This window comes from Chrysochloris asiatica, unplaced genomic scaffold (genome assembly GCF_000296735.1).
Source record: "Chrysochloris asiatica unplaced genomic scaffold, ChrAsi1.0 scaffold00023, whole genome shotgun sequence".
NCBI classification, from domain to species: Eukaryota; Metazoa; Chordata; class Mammalia; order Afrosoricida; family Chrysochloridae; genus Chrysochloris; species Chrysochloris asiatica.
The window spans coordinates 14,066,629-14,079,778 of NW_006408541.1; the positions used below are offsets into that span (position 1 = coordinate 14,066,629).

The 13,150-nt window shown below is 42.5% G+C and overlaps 1 protein-coding gene across 1 annotated transcript in view; it reads right to left on the bottom strand.

The window, feature by feature from the left end:
• The window catches only part of ARFGEF2 (ADP-ribosylation factor guanine nucleotide-exchange factor 2 (brefeldin A-inhibited)), a 110,219-nt gene that overhangs the window by 11,827 nt on the left and 85,242 nt on the right, over positions 1 to 13,150 (bottom strand). The window contains exons 28-35 of the mRNA XM_006839201.1: positions 11,790 to 11,950; positions 9,145 to 9,275; positions 8,873 to 9,002; positions 6,607 to 6,742; positions 5,628 to 5,766; positions 5,466 to 5,520; positions 4,313 to 4,427; positions 857 to 987 (exon numbers count right to left, since the gene is read on the bottom strand). Coding sequence (XP_006839264.1) covers positions 857 to 987; positions 4,313 to 4,427; positions 5,466 to 5,520; positions 5,628 to 5,766; positions 6,607 to 6,742; positions 8,873 to 9,002; positions 9,145 to 9,275; positions 11,790 to 11,950 — 998 coding nt within the window. The remainder of the gene's footprint in view (positions 1 to 856; positions 988 to 4,312; positions 4,428 to 5,465; positions 5,521 to 5,627; positions 5,767 to 6,606; positions 6,743 to 8,872; positions 9,003 to 9,144; positions 9,276 to 11,789; positions 11,951 to 13,150) is intronic.

The window sequence follows — 13,150 nt, forward strand, 5'->3', positions numbered from 1 at the left end:
AAAAGAACCAATAGATCTGTTTTGGAAAAAGTGCAGCCAGAGTGCTTCTTGGAGGCCAAGATGGCCAAACTTCATCTCTCATACTTAGGACATATTGTCAGGAGGGAGCAGTCAACTCTAGAAGGATATCATGTTTGGTAAGGTGGAGGGTCAGAGAAAAAGGGGGAGACCCCCACATGAGATGGACTAGCCAAGTGGCAGAATCGATGGACTCAAGCATGGTAACAGTAGTGAGGTTGGCCCAAGTTCGGGCAGTGTTTCGTTCTGCTGTGCATAAGGTTGCTATGGGTTGGTACTCAGCGGTACCTAACAACAACATATAAGGTTGCAAATATTCGTTCAAAATAAACAACAACAAAAAATGAACGTTTTAAATAACAGAACCTGGGATCTTTAATCACATGGTGGTGGTGATGGTTGTGTGCCGTGGAGCTGGTTCTGAATCATAACAACCCTGTATAGTGTTTCCGAGGCTGCAAATCTTTAAGGGAGTAGAAAGTCTCATGTTTCTCCTGAGAAGTGACTGGAAGATTTGAACTGCTGACCTTGTGCTACACTATGCTACCAAGGCTCCTTATTCACAGTTTCCTTCCATTTATGGTTAGAAACTAATTACGGGTAATAGTCCCTCTGTCTAGTAATACTCATTTCAAAGCATCGAGGTGGATCCTAAACAGTGGTATGTATGTCTGTAAGCAGCTCTGGGGTGAGGGGAAGTTGCGATTTATGGCATGTCATTTTTTCTGTGGTATAAACATTTTCATCTTGTCCAACACAAAGCTGACTCCAGCATGCCTGTCTCCATGTCACCTCCCTGCAGACGAAGGTATCCTTTCTCAAGGTTGGCTGTTGTTACCTGGGCAGCAACCATGTGCTCGGCATCCTCCTTTTTGCTCGTTGCAGGGTAGAAGACGATGTTGTCAATGGCCTGTATCAGTTCCAACTGCACCACACACTTGATGAGCAGACTGGCAAACAGCTTCTGATCTAGAGTAGATGACAAAGATTAAGCCTAAAAAGGATTCGGCCAAGAGTGAATGAATACTCGCTGAGCTCCCATTATGTGCGGAGCACAATTCTTGATAGAATGATGTTGTTGTGAAATGCTGTCAAGTTAGTTCCAACTTACAGCAACCCTGTATAGGGCTTATAAGGAGCAGCTGGCAGGTTTGAATCACAACTTTTGGTAAGCATTCTAGTGCTTATCCTACAGTGCCACACCAGGACTCCCAATGAAAAAAAGGGACAGAAATGCCGCTCTCGTGGAGTAGACAAATAGTAAACAGGATATTTAAGTACAGATATTTGTTTGAGCCCTAGTGTGTTGTGGTGCTGTAGGATAAGCACTAAATAGGCAATTGCAAGGCCAGCAGTTCAAATCCACCAGCTGCTCTTGGAAACCCTATGCAGGGTTGCTGTGAGTTGGAACCGATTCGATGGCACATAACAACAAACATACCTTGCTTTATTGAGTTTCACAAATATTGTCATTTAAAATAAATAAATGAAGGTCTGTGGCAACCCCGGGTGAAGCAAGTCTATTGGCTCCATTTCCCCAGCAGCATGTGTTCATGTGGTGTCTGCTAATTCTCACAATACTGCAAACTGTTTTGTAATGCTAATGTACATTCAACAGACTATAGTACTTGTTGTTAAGTGCTGTTGAGTCAATTCTCACTCACAGAGCCCCTACAACATAGTATACACATAACTTAAATGCACTGTTGTTGTTAAGTGTTGTCCACTCAGTTCAAACTCATAAAGGCCCTGCATAGGGATCCTGAGGAGCGGATGGCTAGTGGGTTTGAACTGCCAACTTTGCAATTTATACCAGGAAACCAAAAAAAAAAAAAAAAAGTGTATGACTTACTGTATTGCAGTGGTGGGAAACCAAACCTGCAATATCTCCGAGGTATGTCTGTGTGAGATAAAGCCTGTCTCGTGGTGATGACATTAAGGTAGGGAGGGAGACAGGAGAAGACATGAGGGTACAGGTTCAAACAAGCTGGCCAGGAAAGATCTCTGTGAAAATATGTATTTGATCCAACACCTAAAGAAGGTGAGGGAATGAGTCATGTTGGGCCACCCATGAGCGTCCCCTGCCGAGCAGCTCCTGTGTCCCAACAACAAGTGGCTGTGTGTTCCTGTGGCCACCAGCCTCTTCTCCATCATCTGAAGCTCAGCCCGGGAGCCAAGTGTGGCTCTTCTAAGTTCTTAGTTCCCGGAGCTCTGCCCTACAAGTAGTAGGTACTTTCTGCACACTGTAGGAGAAGCACTGGATTGCTAACTGCAAAGTCGGTGGTTCAACTCCACTAGCTGCCTGGTGGTAGAAAGGAGGCTGCCACCTCCTGTAAAGATTTAGTCTCGGACACCTGATACTGGGTCACTGAGAGTCGGAATCGATTCAGTGGCAGTGAGTTTGATTTTTGGTTTGGTAGATCTGTCACCAGTCCTCTCTTACCCCTTTTTCCAACTAGTTAACAGCTTTCCACTGAATTCTCCCTGCTCACGATTGGCGTGGACTCTGCTGAGTGATGGGCTCTGACAGTGTTTCTTGGATTTTTGAGTTCTTCACCCCTGGGCTCACAGGCGGGGGAGTGGTATTTCAGATACTTTAGAAGTGATGGCTGATTTGATGATAGGAAAGTATAGATTCCCTTTGCAACGTCTTGTGATATAATCAGAATTTATCAAACATTCAATAAAGTTTTTAGTGACAGGAAGCAAGGAAGTCAGGTGATCGTCAAGCTTTTGAAAGTGGTTGTGAAACTACTGTTGCAGGTAAGTGCCGCTGAGTCGGTTCTAACTCACAGCAAACCTGTATACGGTTTCCAAGGCTTGGTTCTAACTCACAGCAAACCTGTATGGAGCTTCCAAGGCTCGGTTCTAACTCACAGCAAACCTGTATACGGTTTCCAAGGCTCGGTTCTAACTCACAGCAAACCTGTATGGGGTTTCCAAGGCTCGGTTCTAACTCACAGTAACCTGTATACGGTTTCCAAGGTTGCAAATCATTGTGGAAGCAGAAAGCCTCATCTTTCTTCCATGGAGCAGCCTGTGGACCGCTGTCTAATACTTATCCGACAGAGCCATCGTGCTCCTCTAAGAAATTATATCTACATATAAAAATTCTCCAAGCTGAATTAGTTTAAAACAAAACAAAACACACTGGCATTCCATGAGGTGCACATATCACTTATGCCAATTCAATGATGCCTTCTAAAAAGAAAGAGCGAGAATACAGATGGCACACGAGATCCTGCCTGCCACTCCACTTGCTGAGCCAGCCCAAAAGGGAGGCAGAGGTGGAAGATGAGGAGAAACAGACCCATTGTTTCCAGAGGGAATGAAAGAAGTGAGAGAGGTCTCAAGTTCCAGGCACCATTTGGGTGTCGACATCTGGCTGCACTGAGACTGGGTCTATTTGTATAGAAGTCTGAACTTAGTCTTGACACGCAAGCCGAGCACTCTGCCGGGAGTCGATGACCGAGAGGGGTGGGGCTGTGCTGGAATTGCTGAGACACAGCATGCTGGGTCTGTGTCACAGATTTCACAGGTGAGTATTTTTTAGCAATGGTGCTAACACTTGGCTTTTGTCTAACGTGCTGCTTCAGATTTTAACATCAATGTTAACATGTTAGCCTGGTGTAGTGAGGAGATGGGGGTACCACCATGAACACAAACAATGGGGCACACAATCTTAAAAAGAGCAGAGAAACACATAAAATTCTAATTCCTTAGTCAGCCCAAGTCGTGGTTAAATCTTAACACAAATTACACACTGGTATCAGGTTATTCAGATGTAAAACAGTACCTCCCTCAAAGGGCCACTGTCAAGATTACATCTGTGAGGCTATGTGTGCGACACACACAGTACAGTGCCTGGAACGCAGCTCTCACATTCCATCATTTGCATAAAAAGGAGGGGAAGAAAATCCATACAGAAAGCTACCTGTACATGGTTGAAATGTCTCTGGAAGGGAACCTGAGCTGGGAGCACTGTCTGCCACAGATTAAGGGGACTGGCAAACTGAGGCCCAGGAGTGGGGAGAAAGGTTTGTTATGTGTCCCCTTCAGCTACCTGAATCATGTAAATGTGTGACCTCTTTTAAATGTTGTTAAGTGCCGTCAAGTCACTTCTGACTCACAGCGACCCCGTACAGGGTTTCCAAGGAGTGGCTGGTGGGTTTGAACCACTATGCTTGCTGTTAGCAGTCCAGTACAGATCCTACAGTGCCACACTGACCTGTTTTTAAATAAATTGATGTTTTTAAATAAACAAATGAAAATATTCCAACGAAAGTAGTCTTACTTGCATATGGTCTACCCTTCCAGCTGTCATCGGTTGGATTAGACAGCTGGCTCTGGCCTCTCTCAGAGGTGTTCTTCTCCATGCTGCTTAAAGACTGGCGGTCCAGGTCCACATCCTAAAAGCAAATGAGAGAGGAAGACAGTGTTCACTTCTCTTCACCCAGTAGCAGAACTGGGACGAGATGGGCCAGTTTCAAGCATGGTCGGGCCAACTGGATTTCCATGCTGTGCTCAAAGGAAGATTTTTACTGCGTGTACTTCTCAAAGGCTGCAGAGGAGAGATGAAGAACTTCAATGCTCTCTCCCTTCATTAAAATTTCACAGTTTTCTTACTTCAATTGGAAGGGCATTGTTCTTCAAACCCTGATTTAACAGTGAGTATAAGAAAATATTCATGAGATCAGGTTAAAAAACAAATCCATGTGGTAGGTACCTTTTTTTTTGAAAGCTGACAGTTAAAAAGCACAAAATGTTTAACTAATGTGTGCTGTATCAATATCTCAAAGGCCTCTTAAAATCTAATGGCCTCACAGTTATTTTGGAATTAAAGCAATTATCCCAACTCCTCTGCTAGCCACAGTGTTTTCCAATGAAACTTGAAGCACAATTTCTTTATGTGGCCTCATATGAAAAAGAACTATCATTCCATTGACGGAGTTAGTAAACTCTGTATTTGTCTGGAGGAACAATAAATTAGGCAACTCGCATCAAAGTGTTATTCATAATACTGAAACACTACAATGAACCTTTTACTCCAACCAGAGAGAAGTGGTTATATAATCTCTAATGATGTATACAACCACTGAAAAGTCTGTTCTCAAGAGATTATTTATGAACATGGAAAAATGCTCACAAGGTTCAGCAATATGGCACTGTGATATTGTACCAAATGATCCCTTATTTCAAATAAGTGTGGTGTTATGTGTGCAGTCACACACACAAAAAACTCAGAAGGTAGACTCTGGTTTGTATTGGTTGAAGTGACTAATTTTCTTAATACTTCTCTGTATTTTTTTTTTTTTAGTAAATATTGTTTTGAGATATTATAACCTTTTTTATTCACTTGCCATCAGAAAAGCACAAATTCTTTGGGCTGATGAATCTTTTACTAAGATATGGGATCAAAGAAAAGACAACAACAAAACAAATCGTACCAAATGTTTTTCTGACGAATCTTCCTCCATGCCTACGGGTCTCCATGTCAGCAAACTTAAGGGAATGCAAGAGAAGGAGATGATCAATGCGAAAGGTAACCAGGAGCTTTAAGACACTCACTAGACACAAAATTACGTTGTAATAGTCGCGGTAACACTCACATCTGTGGGATGGTTGTTTTGAAAATATCCAACATACAGTTGCATGTTTCGTCCCAGACACCATGGCTGAATTTCTCTCCATTGGATATGACTAAATTTTCTAAGCAATTTGTACCTGATCGAGCCAACTGCTCATTATCTGCAACATAAAACATTTATCATCAAACTCCAACTGCTATTTTGATTCCAACCAAATCCTGATCCTTCAACTATGCAGCAGGTGGGTTTGTAGGTTTCTAATGAAAGAAGCAATGCTACAAAGAGTATTAAAATGTTTACAGTTTAATAGGTGACAAAGAAGTAAAATGATTTGTCATAGTTTTATATCTAGGGAAGAAGGATCAACATTATGCTACTTTAATTAAATGACTCCACATATGAAAAAGGGTAAGAGAAGACGGAAAGTATTAGATCAACACTAAGTCATTTAAACACTACCAGCTCATCACTTAAACACTAGATCTGCCATTATCAGCATCAACTGATCCATCATTTACGGTCTTTTAAAAACTAAGTCACTTACTGAAAAATTCTGGCCAAAACTATTTCCCAATACACACTAAACACATAACTACATAAATTTACAAAGTCCAATGATGAAGCTGTTGATCTTGATTCTGAGAGAACATTGGGAGTGATTGTTTTTATGTTCCAAAACAACAAAAAACCCCCATACATTTTTACCAATTTAATTATACATTGTACTCCTTGGCATAGGAACCCTGCTGGTATAGTAGGTTACACAAGGTCAGCAGCTTGAGTCCAGTTGCTCTGACAGACAAAGATGAAATTTTCTGCTCCCGTAAAGATTTAGAGCCTTAGAAACCCCATACAGGGTTGCTATGAGTTAGAATCAACTTGACAACACACAACAACAACTCCTCCTTGTAGAACATCTATGATGTCATACAGTGAGAGTATCAACCTCTCACTAAGGCCTAAGCCAGATAAAATCAATGCCTAAAGACTTAAAGAGTACCTTGTTTTACACACCACTGCAACTGTGCAAATACATCAGAAAGAAGAACTTCATTCAAAGCTTCGTAAAACTGGGTAAATACATCACAAATAGCATAAAGTGCATGATTGCACGTGGTAGTCATCCACTCAGATTTCTGGAAAAACAATAGAGATAATGCTGAAAACTTTCTCGACTTGAGGTGAGATGGACACTCTCACGTACAACTGGCAAAACCATTCTGGGAAGCAACGAAAAATGTTCACACCCACTGCCCCATACTTCCAGGAACTGATCTTAAAGATATAAGCAGGTTTATGAAGGAAGATGTTTACCACATTGGCATTTATATACTGAAAACACAGATACACCTCATGTCTAGCAATGTGGAGTATAGATTAAGCACATCCACATGACAGAACATTAACCTTAATTTGCATTTAAGTGTCCTGTACAGGTATTTAGTATAATATATTCATATTTTCCAGTTCATTAAAATGATGTATTCATAGTTTTAATGAATTGTAAAATATGAATATATTATGCTAAACACCCACACAGTACACTAAAATCTTACATATGATGCCATGACATCAGAGGACATCTACACAAATCATGGCAAAAGGAAGGGTTAAGCCACACCCAGAGATTGCCTTTCAGCCATGTCACAGACAGAGACCTATAAAACTGGGGAGGGACATGCTCTTCAGAACCAGACCAAAAGGGCAGCATTTGCCCAAAAGTAAAGTTAAGAAGGCAGGAACGCAAAATGGAAACGAAGAGAATGCTGACACATTGTGAGGCTTATTAGCAAAGCCAAGGAACAATGTGTGTACAGATTACTGAATGGGAAGCCCAAAAAAAAAACAACAACACTTGGGCAGGTGCAATTTATGTTTATGTATGTGTGTGTCTTTATATGTGTGTGTGTGTATACACATACATGTGTATACAAGGAGGCTTCAAATAGTTTGTGAAAAAATGGAATTAAAGATAATGGAATCTATCCATGAACACTGTGAATCCCCCTCATAGATACAGCTCATAAATCAATAGGAAAAAGGTGAATAACCCAACAGAAAAATGTATTAGGTTAAATCTTTAGTGCACACAGGATATATTTAAAAGAAAATGGCAACTTAACTTGAAAACTGCTATTTGATTCAACCCAATTCTTGGTAAATATGAAGTATTCCAGAATTTTTAAAAACGAAAGATGAAGAACTGTAAATGATCAATGATGAGGAAAGTGCCAGAGCTCATTAGCTATTAAAAAAAAGCCAAATATGAAACTTTCACCATCAAATTAAGAGTGATTAAACAAATTAAAATGTGAAAATCTGGAGTGGGTGTGGAGCAACAGGAATACTCATGCATTGCAGAAAGAGTATAATCGAGCACACATTTTATTTAGATGTCAACTTAGCAGGATTTATCAAAAGCCCCAAACCTGCCATTCAGACAACTAATCCTAAAGAAAAAAAGCACAAGTAGATGTGTAACTACAAAAATAAGCTCATTTCAGTGTATCTGAAGACATAAACATTGGAAACAACCTCTAAGTCCAGTAGTAGGAGGTTAGTTTAATAAACTATGTTATAATTACAACAAAGAGAATTTTGAAGCTCTTAAAAACATTTGAAGCAGAGCTGTGGAAAGTCATATACGTGAAATATACTCTTGTATTCAGCTGTATGTGTGGTGGAGCTTATTTTTGTAAAAATAAACACACTGGAAGGGGTTAATGGTTGTCCGTGGGACATATTTTATTTCCGATTTTTTTGTAATGAATAACGATCTGCTTTATAACGAAGAAAACCTTACTTTAGGTGTCCTAAGAAAAGGCTAAACAGTTACTCCCTGAAAATCTTGAGACGGAATATCCCCTTCACCCTCTTCCCAGGAGCTACGTGCATCACAAGTCCTTTGTTAAAAAAAATTAATGACCTAAATATTGGTCAACATCACCAAGTGTCACTCCATTAAAACATGCTTATGGGATGGGAAACATTCCACTTTGCCAGCCAACAGGGAGCCTGCTGAAATGGACAACTAGGAGAGCCAAGGGCCACGTGGACAGATGATGGTGTTGATTTTGGCTCCCACCTCCCCAGACAGGGAGAGCCTCTTGGTGTGAGTTGCTGCTGGTGGAGGGTTACCAGCAAGGGTATCTACTCTGAGAGCACACACAGCTCAGAGTGCACTCAGTGGAGGGCCACGCAGCCCAGGGCCAGAGCGTTTTCTCCCCATCTTATCCAGGGCAGTGTTTTAGTCATCCTCCTCTTACCTCTGACTGCTGCTCAGGGAGTTTCATGTTGTCGAAAATCCTAAACACGATTCTGAACAGATCCTGCCACCAATGCTTTTCAAAGGTGTGCCCATAGCTCTTCATGATCTCAAACATGACCGTGAGTCCTCTGGAGGAAACAGAGCCAGGTGCAGAAGAGGGCACGGGGTGGGTGGGGAGAGACAACAGAGTGGGAGACATGGGGTCAGGTGAGCGAGTGACTGAGACTCATGTCAGTGCTGTCGGGGATGCCACACTGGGGATACGGTTACCTTGTCCGTACATCTAACTTGCACCTATTAATGATGCAGGATAGCTCAAACAGGATGGGGAACCAGCCTCGGACCCAGACTCTGTCGCCAGGAGCTACATTCATGTCATCGCTCGTGTACTCTTGTAGCACCTACAATGAAAGTCACTTCTAAGACATGGATCGGCAAGCAGAAGGGAGGAGCTTACAGGGAATACACAAAGATGAAAGCCCTGTACATATTCCACTCCTGAAAATAGTCTTTCAGCTCCGGTATGCAGGGAGCCCCAAGGCGACAGCATTCCTTCACCAGTCCCTAAGGGGACACTAGCAGTTTCCCTGTGAGAAGCCACAGCCCTTCTCAGGTTTGAGTGGGGCAGATCACAAGATTCCTGGAAGTGGAAAATCTTCACATAGAGAAAGAGCAATAAAGGTCAAATGGTGTTAGCCAAATGTGAGTCACAGTTGAGATCATTCTAGAATGTCTCTGTAGTAAAAACTACTTAAAATAATAGCAACAGCAGCAGCAATTACAATATGGAGTGCTGGCTGGGGGCTAGGAACTGTTAAGGTGCTTTACATGGATTAACATTTGCACAACAATTCCAAATGCAGGAAGAAATAATGGTTTCATTTTACAGTTAAGTTAACTGAGGCACTGAGAGGTGAAGTAAGTCGCACAGGGTCACGCAGCTAGGAACTGACAGTCTTTCCACAGTCTGGGTGTGAACCCCTAATTTCTGCCTTTTCACTGGGATTTTGACACTGTTGCTCTGTTACTGGTGTGGCGCTGTAGGATCAGCACTGTACTGCAAATTGCAAGATTGGCAGTTCAAACGCACCAGCTGCTCTTTGGAAATCCTACACAGGGTCACTATGAGTCAGAACCAACTCGATGTCACTTCATAACAACAAGCTCTGTTACTAAGGAGCCCTGGTGGTTAAACACTCAGTTGTTAACTGGAAGGCTGACAGGTCAAACTTATCAGGGGGCCTTGGAAGAAAAGATCTGGTGATCTGTTCCTGTCAAAATTATATCCCGGGAGAACTACCCCATAGGGTTTAATCTTCATGGGACTTACCCTTTAATTCTGAAAAGATTAAACTCTATGGGGTAGTTCTACTCTGTCATATAGGAGTTGCAATGAGTTGAAACTGACAATTCAAAAAGCCCAACAACACAAACAGCTCTCTAATCACTCTTGAAATTATATTGTCTATTGTAATGGAATTTCCTTTCCAACTCTGTTATCTAACATTAAAGAGCTCTGGCAGTGTAGTAGGCTGCTAACCTCAAGGTCAGCAGTTCCAAACGACCAGACCAGCTGTTCTTTGGGAGAAAGATGAGGCTTTCTGCTCCCATAAATATTTCCAGCCTCAGAAACCCTGCACAGGGTCGCTATGAGTCAGGACCAACTCCACGGTACAGAACCACCAACACCATCATCTAACATTAGGCAGTACTTGACCACTCTGTGTCTCAATGACCTTCCTTGTATCATAAAAACAAAACAAACAAACCCACTGTCACTGAGCTGATTCTGACTCCTATGTAAACCATAGTTGATTCTGAGACTAAATCTTGACGGGGAGCAGATAGCCTCACCCTTTTCAAAGCGAGCGGCTGCTGGGTCTGAACTGCCGAACTTGGGATCAGCAGCCCAGCACATAGCTCACGGCACCACTAATGGCAATCCTGTACATGGGAACCTAATTGCCAACCTCATGGGTCTTGTGTGGGGTTAAATGGAATCAACACATAGAGAAAACTTAGAATGGCACCCAATATGTAGTAAACACACAACCAACATTTGTTACTTCTCATTATCTTCATATCTTAATGAATAGACACACCATCTTAAAGGTTTACAGTTCTGCCAAGAACATGCAAGAGGACATTATAATTCTGATGTGCTATTTCTATCCAAGTTCAGTGCTTGGGGACTCTTATCATTTAAACCAAGTAGGGCTCTTTACGTGGAGTCCTGATGCGGCACTGTAGGAAAAGCACTGGACCGCAGGGTTGGTGTGAACCACAAGGTTGGCAGTTCAAGCTCACCAGACGCTCCTTGGAAACCCTATACAGGGTTGCTATGAGTCAGAACTGATTCAACTGCACTTCACAACAACAAGGACTCTATAGAAAAGTGAGATAAAACAAAAAATTCTAAACATTTTCAGGAGAAAACAAAAAACGGGATTTTAAATGTGATCACTCCATCGCATCACCATGGCATCATGTCATTTCCTAAAAGGGATGTTTGTATTGTTTTTGTTTTTTAAGACAAAAATGTATAGCTCCTTAGCTTTTGCCAAAAGAAGCTAAATATGATTTTCTTTAGAATGATATGGCAGTCTGCTTCTGTAGAAAACACAGCTTTGGAAACCCTATGGTGCAGTGCTACCCTGTCCTGTAGTGCCCTATGAGTCGGAATCAATTTGACGGCAGTGGGTTTGGTTTGGGGTTCATGAGTAAGATAAACAATTTCCTACACACACATACTAATAGAAAAGGTTTAAGCCTTGCAATGGCAGCATCTTAAACATCTTGTCTAAGGCACATGTGATTCTCAGAGCATCTGGAAAGCTCTTTGTCATCAATGTGTTTTTGTCATATGAGCCTTTCTCCCCTCACTGCACACATGAGTGAGGATAGGAAAATAGTACCCGGGGCCTCTCGGAGACATATTTCCCACAGAAGCGGATGAGCCGGATGGCTTCCATGCTGGTATCAGGGAAGGCCACATTGCAGGCAAACTCCGACAAGCACTTCACTGCGTCCTGAAAGGAATCGATGGCCGCAGGGAAATGGAGCTGGAAAACTGTCGCTGAGGAAACACAAGGCACGTAAGTTTTTCAGACTAGGATGTAGAAATGGGGATTAAATAAAAAAAACAAAACAAAACAACAACTCCATAAATCAGGGCAATTACTTTTGTGAAAATCTAAGCAAAGCATGTATCTCCAGAAGACAGTGTTTTCTTGTTCAGTTATTCCCAGATGAATGCATGGAGCACATCGCAGGCTAAACTAGGTCCTTGAGCTCAGGCAATGATGTAAAGGCTCGGATATTGGTGCATCCTATAAATGTTCACTCAGCGCACATGGTGTACACCGCACAGCCCAAGGCTTGGGGCACAGAGGTGAAGACACAGAGCTCACAAGAATAAGGCAATCACGTCAGTCAGCACATGTAAAAGACAAGCTCTGGTTCCGGGATGAGTAGAGTCCTGGTGTGGAGCTGCAGGTTAATGTGCCGGACTGCAAGGTTCGTTTGAACTGCAAGGTTTATGCTCACCAGCTGCTCCTTGGAAACCCTATACAGAGTTGCTATGGGTCGGAACCTACCCCATGGCACTTAACAACAGTGGGATGAATGGTGGACAAGAGTAGGAAGGGCTGCTTAGGCTGTGATTAGGGGCGGACTCGCTCAAGAAGGCCTGAGAAGACGCTAAGGAAGGAGGAGAGGTCAGGCTGTAAGAAAAGCAATGTTCACCAGGATGCCAAGGTGCCCATTATAATTTAATACAGTTTAGGAAACAGCTCACTTGAGGAACTACGTAAGAGCCAAAAAATGGATGTGTGTGTGTGAAGCTGGCCCACAGTGGTCTGCCCAACATAACTGAACTCTGAGCAGAGCTCTGGGGAATGAGCTCAAATGTAAGTTAGACAGAGACGGACAAGGATCACGTGGAACCTCGGCAACCTAAGACAGAGCCATTGCCATGCTGCAATGAGTTTCGATGACGGGTAAGACTGAGGAATTCGCAATGACCGCCTAAGACAGGCAGCGTCCCGTAAACAAATAATAAATAAGGGGGAATCTGATGCAGACTGTGCAGACCCGGTCAGGAGTTCAAGTTCCTGTGGGCCCAAGCGTTGCTGACCGTCCAAAACCATAGGCTCTGAGGATCAGACTTTAGCCATCTAGCAGACATAGCAAAATGTCCCTTATCTGACTATTCAGTTATGCTGGTTAGTAATTCCATACATGAGCCCTGGATACCCACAGATAAATGTAAAAACCT